The 16,189-nt window shown below is 41.4% G+C and overlaps 1 protein-coding gene across 1 annotated transcript; it reads left to right on the forward strand.

The window, feature by feature from the left end:
* Positions 1 to 596: 596 nt before the first annotated feature.
* On the forward strand, positions 597 to 4,932 carry LOC109209450. Its single transcript, XM_019372719.1, has 3 exons — positions 597 to 702; positions 4,364 to 4,608; positions 4,657 to 4,932. Exons 1-3 carry the CDS (start codon positions 597 to 599, stop codon positions 4,930 to 4,932), a joined length of 627 nt encoding a protein of 208 aa, XP_019228264.1.
* Positions 4,933 to 16,189: the final 11,257 nt, after the last annotated feature.

Consider the following 16,189-nt stretch of genomic DNA (forward strand, 5'->3'; position numbering starts at 1 on the left):
CTATAAAGGTGTATAAACAGCTGTATAACTTAGTATGAAATTGTATAAGCATGTATAAAATTAATAGCAACACAGGCAATGCCTTCAGCTTAGTTTTTCGCTCATTCAATTTGCGGCGAGTAGCAATCCTTTGTTCTTTGGATATGCAATCAAGACCACTCTCACCATCGTCCTTGATATTGCTCTTTTTATGCTTAACGACCTCGATCTTTTTTTTTAACACTGGGGCCTACATCATCTTCATTAACCAAATCAACTTTCAGCTTTTCTTTGGATTTTTCTTGTCTCCTACATTTCTTACTCCTTATTCTAACAATGTTAACCGGAGTAGGAGTATTACTTGTTTGCGAACGAGTCATTGGACTGCTCTCTTGTTCCGACTTTTTTGTAGGAGTAGTAGACTCAAAATCATCATCATCATCGGGGGCCTGTACATGCGCATTCGCTTCAGAATCAAGGGTTGAGGGCAAGTCCCTCAATGATTTAGCTGGATTAGGAGTATTCTTTGTCTGCGAACGAGTCATTCGACTGCTCTCTTGTTGCTACTTTTTTGGAGGAGCAGGAGACTCAAAATCATCATCATCGGGGACCTGGACATGCACATTTGCTTCAGATCAGGGCTTGAGGGCAAGTCCCTCAATGTTTTTGCAAAATCGAGCTTAACACCTTTTCCATCAACCTTCATACGACTTTTAGAAGCAGGTATTTTTGAATGCATTTTCTACAACAAAACAAATAAAGCTTTAACAAAGTGAAGACAAGTGAAGGAAAAAACAAAATTCAAACAAAAACAAAGGCCATGAACACAAAGCAGAGGCCAATTTTTCCAAATTGTAACAAAACTCAAAAAATAAATTCTACCCTAAAACTCGAAATAACAAAGCATACAAACTGAAACATCAAGTTTAGGACCAGAACGAAGATAGAAGGAACACAAAATCGAACGGAAAACACAACAACATTGTAAAAAAAAATATTCAAAATCAGAAAAGCAAAAAAATTAAAAATAAAACAAAATTTAAAACCAAAACTATAGTAAAAGCATAAAATGAAACGAAAATTACCTGAAAATAAGAGTGAAAGCTCGAAAAATTACTTGAGACCCAACAATGGAGGAAGGTTGCCTTCATACTTCTCTGAGAAAAGCGTGAGAAGAAGAGAGAGGAAAAAAATTTAAAAGCGAAAATCGTTAATAATATTTGTGGGCTACCGGGTGAAAACAAAATTACAAAACATATACAACCTGGGCTAAACCAGGTTAGGACTTCAAATGTGGGCTATTTTCGGATGGGCTGTATGGCCCAAGTGATATATGATGTAATATAGTCTCAAAGATATGCCGTTGTAACTCTACCACAACTGTAATTATTAAAAAAGAATATGATAACAAATGCTAAACATGTTGGGTTATACTATTAACCATGCGGTTTAGACATAGTATTTTGTTTTAATCTTTATGGAACAATTGTTTATTTAATTTATTCAATTCAATAAAGAAATTTTTTATATAGATCATTTGTTACACGTGTGACCTTTTAGTTATGTAGTAGACAATTTAGTGTATGGATTCTTAGCTTATGCATAGAAGATTAAATTTTCGGTTCTCATAATTGATAAACTATGTTCACAATCAAGATATTTTGTTGATTGTAGCACAAGATTATAGTAAAATTTGTCTTGATTATGGGAGTGATTTTACTCCGACTTCTTGTGCTAGTATACTTAGTGTATAATGAACGAACCAAGTAGAGAAAAGATGTTTTTGTACTGAATATATATAAAACATTTTCTATAATTCATTAAATGAGCTTATACTCCTAATCTTGATATAATTATTATGATTAATCTAATTTATTTATTGTTTTGATTTATCAAAAGGTACGACTCTATTCAAAGTTAGTGTATGCCTAATAGATTGGACAATAACGAATAACATTTGTGAAATAATAATTAGTTGATAGAATCCATGACTCAGTTTTGAGTTTGATGATACCCCTTTATGTAAGCTTATAAGTTTTCGTGTGAAAACCCGGCCGGTGGATTTTGTATCCGTCACATGAAATAGTTTGAGCGAAATTGTAAAGGATTTAATTAGTTGATTAAATTAAATTTTGCAGTGATTTAATTTAATTAACTGTTATTTGAGATCATAACATAGGGAGTTAAAATAAGTGTTATTGAATTTTCGAAATTCATATTGAGGAGTTCAATTGCACTGTACTTATCGCTACTATCTTGCTATTATTTGTTGTTATCTCCGATTTAGTTTTCTAACTATTTGTCTTGCTATCACTTGCTAACAGGGTTTCATTCACCTTCTTTAGCCGAGGGTCATTCGGAAACAGTCTCCCTACCCTTCCAGGGTAGGGGTAAGGCTGCGTACATCCTACCCTCCCCAGACCCCACTTGGTGGGATTATACTGGGTTGTTGTTGTTGTTGTTGTTGTGGAATAAATTTGCAATTAATTATAGTAAGAGTTAATTCATGCTAATTTCGAATTAATTCTATAATTGGTAGCCTCTTATTATTTCTGTGGTCCCTGCGGTAACTAGTAAAAACTTGGACTTGACTTAGGTAAGTGACTTGGGAGAAAAGTCATCTGGTAGAACTGAGGTAGGATTCTACTTGTGAAAGCAGAATCCTACACGTTTTTGGAGCATATTTTCGACAAAAATCAGTCTATTTAAGGAAGACTAATTTCACCAATAACTCACCTTTTAGAGTTGTATTGTTCTTGCCCACCCAAAAAGCAAAAATCGTTCAAGGTTTTACTAGGCATATAGCAGAAGACTGCAACCCTGGATTCCTGCCGTGTGGAGGATTTGTGCAACGATTTCAAGAGGTTAGTGCTTCTAATCTAGTGATTATAGCATTGTCTAGTTTACATGTATTTGATGCTTGGTTGTATTCTTGCTTCCGCTGCGCATGTTCTAACAATTGGTATCAGACGCCGTCTTACATCTAACTAGATAATGTAATACAACATGAATGGAGTAATATTAAAACGTGTTGTTTACTGATACATGTTTGGTATGATTATTCTATGTAAAAAACGTGATTGTATTTATTAGTATTCTGGAATTACGAATTATTATATACATGCAAAAACAGTGGTGTCATATTTAATGACAGTCTGTTTAATTACGTTTTTGATGAATAGCAATTTGTTTTATTAAAAACGTGACTATTTTTGAATGCTATTAGTTCTGTAATTATGGATATATATATAAATACACACACACACACACACACATTGAATTAATACTATAAATCTGTTTTAGTTGCGTTTTGTCTATAATCACAGTGTTATATTAATAAAAACGTAACTGTTTTGAATGCTATTAGTTTTAAAATTTTTAATTAATATATGGAATTATGAACAATGGCGTTTTGAACGGTGAGAAATATTCTATTTTTTAAAATTCTGTTTGAACACGTTTTTATTAAATAATAATAAATAATATTATTTTGAGTTCTGAATTCATGTTTTAGTATACATCAGTATATTATGTGATTTGAACCAGTCAAAATAATAAAAACCCTTAAAAATGCCAAAAACGGAATTGTACAAATAGGTCGTGATTTTAGAATTCTGAAATTCTGTCGAACTCCGATTGACCTCAAATTTGGTAGGTCTATCGGAAATGGCCCAGTGAGCAATACACATCAGCTCTGCTCATGATGTACGTCGTTTTTTTGGGCATTTGGGATCGTTTAGATGGGTTTTTGGCCATTTTTCTATTTTTTGGAAAAACTATTTAATAAAAAGAACTTCTTTAAAAGAAATTTGTGATGGTAGGGTTCAAATACCATTGTCTCCAATCATGTTTTACATTAATATAATGAATTTATATGTTGACATAGGTCTTCTTCCACATCGGATCAATTCATTATAGATGGTTACTGTAGTTTTGCCTCTAGTTATTTGATTACTTGTATTAACTCTCCAACTAAGTTACATGTTGATTCAATGAAATTAGAGTTTATAAAAGTGATATTTACCTATCTTAAACTAACAGTTTACCCTCCATCTGAGTTGGTCCTGTTTAAATTTATGGGGTTAATATCTTACAACACTCATATATTTTTCATAAATAGTTAAGTTTCCATAACGAATCTAACTGTTCAATGAGCATTATATATGCAATGTGCCGTTTTGAATTTAATTATTCTAAATACATAACTAATGATCTATTTAATGTGAATATCTCTGAGATTAACCACGTCTTTTATTCAACCCACTTACCTCAATTTTGAACCAAAACAAGTTAGGAGGACCGAATTATGTAGACTGGAAAAGGAACCTTGATATTGTCCTAACTGCTGAAGGTTAAAAATTTATAATCACTGAGGAGTGCCCAGAAAAACCTAAAAATGCTATTGATGATCAGGTTAAGGCCTATGACAAATGGGTTAAGACTGATGAGATAGCGCGATGTTACATTCTTGCCTCTATGGTGAATGTTTTGCAACATCAGCATCAGTCTATGGGGTCTGCTTATGATATGCTCGAAACTCTCCAAGAGATGTTCGGTGAGCAAAATCGTGCGGCTAAGCAGATAGCCATGAAAGCCCTTTTGAACACCAAGATGGCTGAAGGATCATTGGTCAGGGACCATGTTCTGAAGATGATGAGTCTTCTGAATGAACTGGAGGTCCTTGGAGCTATGATTGATAAAGAGTCTCAAGTTGAGATGGTCCTGCAGACTCTGCCTGACAGTTTTCAACAATTTCACTTGAACTATGATATGAACAAAATGGATTTGTTACTAGCGAAATTGTTGAATGAGCTGCAAGCGGCAGAATCTATTATCAAACAACAATATCCAATTATGGCACTCAATGTTGAGAAAGCTTCGGTTTCTAAGTTGAAAGGCGGTAAGAAAAAAAAAGAAAGCTCAAAAGGTTTTGTCACTTGGAGGTGCGGCTAGTGTGAAAAAGCCCAAAGGCAAGTGCTATCATTGCAAGCAACCTGGGCATCACAAAAAGCAATGCCCTGTCTATCTGGAAAAGTTGAATAAGCAAGGTAATTCAAATTTAAATGTCGTTGAAACTTGTTTAGCGGCTGTTTCTACCATGTTTTGGTGTGTAGATTCGGGAGCCACTAGTCATATCTGCACTACTTTGTAGGGGTTTCAGGAAACGCGACGCCTAAGTGAGAATGAAGTTTGCATTTTTCAAGTCAATGGCGAGCCAGCACCAGCTTTAGCATTAGGAGATATTAGAGTTTCGTTTAGTAGTGATAGAGTTTTAGTTTTAAAAAATATTCTCTATGTACCTTCTATTAGAAGGAATTTTGTCACGACCCAAAAACCGACCGGTCGTGACGGCGCCTATCGTGAAACTAGGCCAGCCTCAACTCAACAATCAACCCAATAATAATAAGTTTGAAAACATTTACGGAAGCTTTTAACAGTTAAAGAACTATTTGAAACATAAGAAAATCCCATGAATAAATACAATCCAGCCCAAAACCAGGGTATCACTGAGTGCATGACCGTCTAAGGAAAAGTACATAGTCTCGTATAATGTCTAAGGGAAAAACTAAAATACAACTGGTAAGTAAGGTGGAGAGCCAAGGCCTGCGAACGCCGCGCAGGTACGGCAATAATCTTCTAAGTTAAAAGCCTCGATCAAACATCCTCCACTGGATCCAAAGTGCCTAAGTCTGCACACGGGGTAATGTGAGTACACCAACTCAGTAAGTAACAAGTCCAACCTTTGGACTGATAGGTAGTGACGAACTCAACCTCTTCAAGGATAACATAAATAATGTACTGAAAGGGTAGGCATGCTTTCAGTTAAATAAACAGCTCGAACAGTAAAACAGAGCAGGTATGAACAAGGTAAAGAAGTGTAACTCTGCTACATCCACATGTCAATGCACATGCTGCATGAAATGCACCATGCTGAGTGCCTCATGTGCCCACAATCTCAAATGCTCGTCCACTCAGTACTGTATATGGCACACACGGCCCAGGGAAGATCCATCCCGGAATATATATATCTCTGACAGTAGTTACCAGTACTGAGGAAGGCCAAATTCAGCCTATGGAGAAGATCCATCTCTAGATAATCATAATGATATCAACCTCACAACCACTCGGTACTGTATATGGATCACAAGGCCCAGGGAAGATCCATCCCGGAATATATACACATCACAGACCATCGGTCTCCAGTACCGAGGAACATGCCAATCCAGCCTTATGGAGAGATCCATCTCCATACCAAGGCAAGATCCATCCCTGAATATAATCAACCGCGCTCACTGGGGGTATGTTACATATTCTGGAGATGCTCCTACAGCCCAAGTGCTATCACAAGTCAGCGAAGGCATAAATCAATAAACCGTTGCGGCGTGCAGCCCGATCCCATAACTGTCACTCATAATCAGGCTCTCGGCCTCACTCAGTCATCACTCTCCAGTCTCACACACACGGGCTCACAATGCCATGAAGCTAGCCCGAAACAATGATATGATATGCCAAGTAATAATAACTGAGACTGAGACATGATATGATATGCATGAACAAGACTGAGTGTAGAATATTAATGAATGAAATGAGATGACAGCAAGAAATGACCCCTCGGGTCTCAACAGTAATGGCGTGAAGCCTTAACATGATAATTAGCATGATTGCAGCTCATTAACTTAATCACATAATGACAACACATATATCAGCAAGAAAGAGTCACTAAGCGGTGCCATGGAATGATCCAGGCCACAATTCTCACGGTGCACGCCCACAAGCCCGTCACTTGGCATTTGCGCACCACAATAGTAATCATAGAACACATAGTTTGGGGTTTCAAACCCTCAGAACCAAGTTTGGAAGCGTTACTTACCTCAAGCCAAGCCAAACTCTAGTCCCCGACGCCCTTTCCTCTCGATTCGGCCTCCAAATGCCGCAAACCTAACCAAAATAAATTTATAACCATCAATATACGCTAAAGGAGTGAAACCCATACGAAATTAATCAAATTACATCACAAATCCCGAAATGGGCCAAACCCGACCCCGGGCCCATGTCTCGGAATCCGATAAACATCAATAGAATCCTTATCCTCCCACGAGTTCATACATACCAAATATACCAAAATTCAACCACAAATGACCCCTCAAATCACCACTCAAATCTCTCCAAAACTCAAGCCTTAATCCTTCATTTTTAGGCTTTAAATCCCGCTAATTTCATTATTAACAATGGAGAAATGGCCATAAATACAGATTATAAGGCTTAAGAAGCTTACCCAACTGAGACACTTCGATTTCCTTGAAAAATCACAGCCCTAGCTCTCTTCCCGTCTTAAAAAATGGTGAAACTTAGGAAAATTTCGAGAAGGCATCTATTTATATGTTCTGCCCAGCGATACCGCACCTGCGGTCCATTTCCCGCACCTGCGGGACCGCTTCTGTGACTATCCAACCGTTTCTGCGGTTTTTCATTTAATTTCCCTTACCGCACCTGCGACCCAATCTCCGCATGTGCGGGCTCGCAGGTGCGACATACCTTCCGCATCTGCGGTACTCGTCCAAACAGTTGGCCTTCGCTTCTGTGGTCGATACGCCGCCTCTGCGGCTCGCACCTGCGGTCCCCAATCCGCAGGTGCGGTTATGACAGAAACTCAGCAGCTAAAGCTGCTCAAACTAGTTTCCAAACTTCCCGTTAACCATCCGAAATCATCCCGTGGCTCCCGGGACCTCAACCAAAAGTACGAACAAGTCATATACCACTATTCAAACTTATACCAATCTTCGGAACACTCAAAACAACATCAAAACATCAAATCATCATCGGATTCAAGCCTAAGAAACTCCAAAACTTCCAAATTCCTCTTTCGATCAAAAAGTCTACCAAACCTCGTCCGAATGACGTGAAATTTTGCACACACGTCAAAAATGACACCAAGGACCTACTCCAATTTCCAGAATTCCATTCCGACCCTTATATCAAAATTTCCACTATCAACCGGACAACGCCGAAATTCTACTTTCGCCAATTCAAGCCTAAATCTACCCCGGACCTCCGAAACCCATTTCGTTCATGCTCCTAAGTCCCAAATCACCTCACGAAGCTATCCGAACCATAAAAACCAAGTTCCGAGATCATTTACTCACGAATCAACTTCCGTTTGACTTTTCCAACTTTATAATCAACTTAAGAGACTAAGTGTCTCACTCCTTTCTAAAATCAATCCGAACCCAAGCCAACCAACCCAACGCAATATAAAAGAGCTGAACCACACAAAATGAAGCAGAAATGGGGGAAACGGGGCTAAAACTCTCGGAACGACCGATCGGGTCGTTACATTCTCCCCCACTTAAAAATTCGTTCATCCCCGAACGTGCTAGAGTTGTTCCGAAAACCATCAAAATCGCTGTATAACCTTACCACACACATACCCCGGGGTGATCCCACGTCACCCTATCTCGTATAGTTCCGATAACACAATGTAACTGAAATTTCACAATCCAACCAAACCCATAAATCTTAGAACCAAATTTCCACTTCCGAAATCATCTATAAGATCCGAATCTCACCTCTATACTCTGAATAAGTCTGAACAAGTTGTAACAAACCATACCTGAAACCTTAGATGCAATTACATGACATACCACATAACTCAAACACTCATAGCGATAACTTCTAATCACAACAACTGCTCAAAACAACTGAATATCGATAATAAGCCTCTTATCAAATAAAACCCCATTCCAACACTTTCGTACTGCCAACGATGAATGAAACATGCAGAGAACCATAACCATTCCTCAGATCGACTAGTCGTGGAGCTCTCTCTCCTTCGGCGAGGACCATAGTAAATTTCTAAACCGAATCCCGATATTATCCTTCCAACATGCTGAAATCGAATTCGATAGTATTCATTCTAGATCCCAATGACCTCATTTCATCCAACATGACTACTCTAGTGACATGAAACATCGATACAATCTAAATCCACAACTCGTACGACCTGCGCACCAATAAGCAACAGTCCGAATGTACTCAAATCATGGGAAGATGACTCAAATAAGAGAGCTGTACCGCAAGCTCACCAGTACCACCACAACACAATGCTGAGAACCCATCACACATCGAAGAGCCAGAACACGCGAATCTAAGTCGAAGGGTCGTACCTCCACATAACTTCGCTACAATGCGCGACCCTACCCAACACTAGTCCATATGAAACACCTCAAGTCACTATGCTCAAATCTACAACCATGCGGAATTTGATGTCTAGTACCAAAAGCAAATCATTCTAACCACGGCGAAGCAATGACATAACACCACGCAACCCGACGAACATAACCAATACGCCATCCACCGAGCAATTGCCAATACTCTTCCCACTCGAATTCTACTATGAGACTCAAATAGAACCGCAACATATGTGCCTATAACCAACAAATCATAACGCCTCGCGACACGGAAAAGTAACTTATAGATCACCCTAGAACACTGATAAGCTCAACAACAATCGAATCAAAATATCCCTTATTAATAGCAACTTGGAGTCAACAAAGCCGACTCGATGCAGAACACACATCCATATTGGCCTACCAATGAACCCCTTATCAAGGAGTTCCTGAAGCTGCTCCTTCAACTCCTTTAACTCCGCCGATGCCATACGATACGGCGACCGGCCACCCAATCAATATCGAAATCAACAATCCTGTCCGACGACATGCCCACCGGTAGGAAACACATCTGGAAAAATCCCTCACCGCCAAAACTGAATCAATGGTAGGAGTCTCTGCACTGATATCCCTCACGAAGACCAAATAAGAAAGAAAACCCTCCCCAACCATCCTCTAGGTCTTGAAAAATGAAATCACCCTACTCGGAACATAATCTGTCGAACCTCGCCACTCAATCCGTGGCATCCCCGGCTTAGCCAATATCACTGACTTAGTGCAACAGTCTGGAATAACACGATAGGGAGACAACCAGTCCATACCCAATATCACCTCCAAATCCAACTTACTAAGCAACAAAGGATCCACTTGGGTCTCCAAACCTCCAATAGTCACCACACAAGACCAATATACGCGGTCCACAACCACGACAGGACCTGTTTATGAGAACTCCTAATCGCAAAATCCATATAGCACACGAATCACCATATCCGATCCCAACTCCACCGTCAGAATATACAACACACCTTTAATACCCAATCATCCCACGAGGGGTACTCCTATAATTCTTCTGTGCTACCAAGTAAACTTGAATATTAGCAGTCGATCCAACATGAGAGTGTTGCAATACTAATGAAGTACCCTTAACTCAAACACATTGCCCTTTCTGAAATGTTTACCCTCATCAAGATGCACAATTCGTAATATCATTTGCCTAATCACCTGAAACTGCCCGTGCTGCCTAAGAATTTATGACCTTCCTTTCAGAACTGAATTGTGACCTTTCACATGCCCATCTCAACCCTACACAACATAACGCGTATACCATACCATCCTATGACAAATATGAGAACTTATAATCCATTCTGAGTCACAAGCAACTGCATACTCCACTAGCCAAGAACTTTCCATTTGATCCAATCTAGAAGAAAATTGCTATACATCACTTGCTCCTCAAGCCAGTAGAAATTATACATCTCTAACCATGGTAGAAACCATCGAAAACTCTCCGAATTCCATTTGCACAAAACGAAACCATCAGGATTGAATCCTTCTAACTCAACCAAGCTACGCAGGTCACCCAAACCCAAGAGCATTGCCACGAAGCACCCGTAGAAATTCATTACCTCATAAACACCCAAAGAACTAATCATATCCCTTACCATGCCGATCCGGCCTACTACCAAGCTATCCCATCTATCCAAGTTCCTTCTGATTTACCTTCAACTTGATACTTCTCCTCTCTATCACACCACTATTCTCGATCCAGACTCACCACACGATACCCAAGCATAAAAGCACACCGTCCTAAGGCTCATAAGTCACTGGCTACTCTCTCAAATACCCACCAAAAGCACCACCTTCGAAATACTTACCCTGAAGGGACTTCCTGCGAATCTATAGCCATTACCTCTACCTTCCTGATACTGACGTGTAGAATCCATAATGATATAGAAATGCCATAAGTGTTGACACCCTCCAATGTAAATCTCAGTTTCTAGCCAAATACACCTCCTGTAGATCTCCAATTATTACATATAAGTCTCGAACCCATTAATACCATCCTCGGGAGTCATCCACCCTACTCGGATTTCAATTAAACTGACCAACCGAACCGAAGGACCTGCCAACTAGAACAACAACACCTATGGAAGTAACCCCACCTTAATGCAACCAGATAAATTCCTGCTCTATGCACTGTACATCCTTCACCAATAACAAATCAAGTCATTCTGTGATTCTCATATACCCATAAAGCATAACATAGCCCTTATTAACATTTCCTTTACTCGAGCCATCCTCGATCTCAACCCCTGCAAGCCACAACTGATTCGCTAATATACCTTGAAATGAAACAAATACAACACATAACCGTGCAATCGACTAATCAATAGCGGGCTCCCCCACTTGGCTCAAAGCCATAGGCCAAAACACCCCAAAAACTCACAATCCCCATACTTTATTTCTGCCATAATACCATAGTGAGATTCAACTAAATCCTTCATAAGTTCGTGCAACACAAACTATCTAGTACTTCAAATCATCTGCAAGTCTCACATTCATCCTGGTAACGGTCAAGACAACTCTCATACGCGATCCAAACTCAAACTGCAGCACATATAAGTCACTGGTAAAAGAGGACTTTCAACAAATAACGTAGGGATCACACAACTTCAAAACACTCCGCAGGAGATAGCCCACATGTTCCACCTCAAACTAACTTCTCTTTATACCCCTCCACCTTCCTAAACATCACACAATCACTAAACCTTCTGAGTCAACTCATATAGTAACATGAAATCTACTCCATTCCCCAACTAGACCATATGAAATATCCTTCACTCACCCATAACTCGGGGCTATACCTCAAATCGCGATAGAAATCAAGCACCAAAATAGTTCCTTCTACCCTCAAGCAGGCCCTTCTCATCATAGTCAAATCATATGAACACATCACGTAGTCACGTCATACTCACCACATAGCCATCCAGTCATCACCCCCTCTAATAGGGACACTACCGAACATATAAATCCAGAAGCACGTGCTCACACAATCAATACCTCAATGCTCAAGCTACAAGAAATCTCGGCCTATAGTCCTCCAGAGTGGCCCAACATCAACAAATAGAAATCATATCTTGCCCTTTCAGGGAATCACTCGTCGATGCACAACTGATACCGAGCGTTCATGCGCACACGAATGCATAGAAAGAATTCAAGGAGTTAAGCTTCAAGCTAAATCGATGTCGCACGATAGGAATTCAAGAATGTGAAGTTTATTTCCTAAAGGTTCTGCAACCTCTCGAAGATAAGTACAGACGTCTCTGTACCGATACGCGAGACTCTACTAAACTCATGACTCGTGAGACCTAAGTAACCTAGGCTCTGATACCAACTTATCACGACTCAAAACCCGACCCGTCGTGATGACGCCTATCGTGAAACTAGGCCAACCTCAACTCAACAATCAACCCAATAATAATAAGTTTGAAAATATTTACGGAAGCTTTTAACAGTTAAAGAACTATTTGAAACATAAGAAAATTCCAAGAATAAATACAATCCAACCCAAAACCAGGGTGTTACTGAGTGCATGAGTGTCTAAGGAAAAGTACATAGTCTCATATAATGTCTAAGGGAACAACTAAAATACAACTAGTAAGTAAGGTGGAGAGCCAAGGCCTGCAAACGCCACGCAGGTACCGCTATAATCTTCTAAGTCAAAAGCCTCGATCAAATATCCGCCACTGGATCCCAAGTGCCTGAATCTACACACGAGGTGCAGGGGGTAACGTGAGTACACCAACTCAGTAAGTAGCAAGTCCAACCTTTGGACTGATAGGTAGTGACAAACTCAACCGCCTCAAGGATAACAGAAATACTGTACAGAAACATAGACATGCTTTCAGTTAAATAAACAGATCGAACAGTAAAACATAGCGGGTATGAACAAGGTAAAGAAGTGTAACTCTGATACATCCACATGGAAATGCACATGCTGTATAAAATGCACCATGGTGAGTGCCTCATGTGCCCACAATCTCAAATGCTCGTCCACTCAGTACTGTATATGGCGCACACGGCCCAGGGAAGATCCATTCCGAAATACATACATCTCTGACAGTAGTCACTCAGTACTAAGGAAGGCCAATCCATCCTTATGGAGAAGATCCATCTCCATCCAAGGGAAGATCCATCCCTGAATATAATCAACTGCGCTCACTGGGGGTGTGTTACAGACTCAAGAGGGGCTCCTACAGCCAAAGTGTTATCACAAGCCAACGAAGGCATAAATCAATAAACTGCTGCGGCGTGCAGCCCGATCCCATAACTGTCACTCATAATCAGGCTCACAGCCTCACTCAGTCATCACTCTCCGGTCTCTCACACACGGGCTAACAATGCCATGAAACTAGCCCAAAACAATGATATGATATGCCAAGTAATAATAACTGAGACTAAGACATGATATGATATGCATGAACAAGATTGAGTACAGAATATCAATGAATGAGATGAAATGACAGCAAGAATATCAACAGTATTGGCGTGAAGCCTTAACATGATAATTAGCATGATTTGCAGCTCATTAACTTAATCACATAATGAAAACACATATATCAGCAAGAAAGAGTCACTAAGCGGTGCCATGGAATGATCCAGGCCGCAATTCTCACGGTGCACGCCCACACCAGTTCTTCAGGACGCTCTGGTTAGATTGGTAGGCTTTGTGGAGAGCGTCACCAGAGCGGGTTTGCTTCCAGTAGCACCAGCCACTTCTCCGGCTGGAGGAGGAGTTCAGACTTCTGCTACGCGTACTCCAGAGCAGGTAGCTCCCCAGGCACAGGTTCCAGTGGTTCAGCCAACTGTGGCAGTTCAGCCGGGTATTGCAACTCAGACCGGCAATGGAGCGGCTATGTCCTCAGATGCTTTGTGGAGGCTTGATAGGTTCTCCAAGCTCTTCACCACCACATTCAGCGGTGCTTCATCAAAGGATCCCCAGGATTTCTTATTCAGTTGCCATGAGATCCTTAGGACTATGGGTATTGTGGAGACCATTGGGGTCGACTTCATCACCTTCCGACTTGCAGGATCTGCCAAGACTTGGTGGAGGGACTATTGCCTATCTAGACCAGCAGGGTCTCCAGCATTGACATGGGATCTGTTCGCGGAGTTATTTTTGGAGAAGTTTCTCCCAGTTACTCAGCGGGAGGCACTACGCAGGCGGTTCGAGCGCCTCCAGCAGGGCTCCATGACAGTCACACAGTATGAGACTCGGTTCATTGATCTGGCATGCTATGCTGTTGTTATACTCCCCACCGAGAGAGAGAGGGTGCGGAGGTTTATTGATGGATTGATTCAGCTGATCCGTCTCCAGATGGCTATGGGGGCTGGTAGTGAGATTTCTTTTCAGGAGGCGGCCAATGCGGCCCGTAGAGTTGAGATGGCTCTTGCACGGGGAGGTGGTCATGGGTCAGACAAGAGACCCCATCATGTAGGTAGATTCAGTGGTACCTCGTCTGGAGGTGGGGATTCTTATGGTAGAGGCCATCCTCCGAGGCCCTTTCAGTCAGCCCTGCAGGTGTCACATGGTACTTTAGGTGGTCGTGGCTCTCAGCCACAGTCTTCTGACCAGCAGCTTTTCAGTTCACCATCAGCACCTATCAGCGCACCACCACTCCGTTATTCTCAGCAGCCGAGGGCTTGTTACACGTGTGGCGACACGAGACATATTGGCAGGTATTGCCCTCGAGCTTCTGACAGCTCTCAGCAGTAGAGTCCTCGTCCTATGATTCAGGCATTAGGTGATCCACAGGTCGCCCAGCCAGCTAGAGGCGGGGGTAGAGGCCATAAAGGTGGAGGTAGAGATCATAGAGGTGGAGCTCGGACCGCCAGAGGTAGAGGCCAGCCAGCAGCCGATCGTCCCAGAGATATGGTTCAGGGAGGTGGGGCCCAGCCCCGGTGTTATGCTCTTCCAGCCATGCCAGAGGCTGAGTCTTCAAATGCAGTTATCACAGGTACTATTCTGGTCTGTGATAGGGATGCTTCAGTGCTATTTGACCCTGGGTCTACGTATTCATATGTGTCGTCCTATTTTGCACCCTACCTGACTATGCCTAGTGATGCCTTGGGTATTCCTGTTTATGTATCTACACCGGTGGGTGATTCTATAGTGGTCAACCGAGTTCATCGTTCTTGTGTGGTAGTGTTTGAGGGTCTTGAGACCCGTGTTGATTTATTGCTCTTAGACATGGTGGATTTTGACGTTATATTAGGGATGGATTAGTTGTTCCCGTATCATGCTATCTTGGATTGTCACGCCAAGACCGTGACCTTGGCTTTGCCAGATTTACCCCGATTGGAGTGGAGAGGGACCCCAGGTCATGCCACCCGCAGTGTTATCTCATATGTGAAGGCTCGACGCATGGTCGAGAAGGGGTGTCTAGCTTATCTGGCGTATGTTCGCTATTCCAGCTCAGAGGTTCCTTCTATTGATTCTGTTCCTATTGTTCGAGAGTTCCCCGAGGTTTTCCCTTCAGACCTGCCGGGTATGCCGCCCGATAGGGATATTGATTTCTGTATTGATCTGGCCCCAGGCACGCAGCCCATTTCTATTCCGCCGTATTGCATGGCCCCGCTAGAGTTGAAGGAGTTAAAGGACCAGTTGCGAGATTTGCTAGAGAAGGGTTTTATCAGGCCTAGTGTTTCTCCTTGGGGTGCGCCGGTGTTATTTGTGAAAAAAAAGGATGGATCGATGAGGATGTGCATTGACTACCGGCAATTGAACAAAGTGACGATAAAGAACAAGTATCCACTACCGAGGATTGATGATTTGTTTGACTAGCTTCAGGGTGCAAAGGTGTTTTCAAAGATAGACTTGAGATCTGGCTACCATCAGCTGAGGATTAGGGCATCCGATGTCCCTAAGGCAGCATTCCGCACTCGGTACGGGCATTATGAGTTCCTGGTCATGTCATTTGGGTTGACCAATGCCCCAGCAGCATTCATGGAGTTGATGAACCGAGTGTTCAGGCCATATTTGG

The sequence above is a fragment of the Nicotiana attenuata genome, unplaced genomic scaffold (genome assembly GCF_001879085.1).
Source record: "Nicotiana attenuata strain UT unplaced genomic scaffold, NIATTr2, whole genome shotgun sequence".
Taxonomy (NCBI): domain Eukaryota; kingdom Viridiplantae; phylum Streptophyta; class Magnoliopsida; order Solanales; family Solanaceae; genus Nicotiana; species Nicotiana attenuata.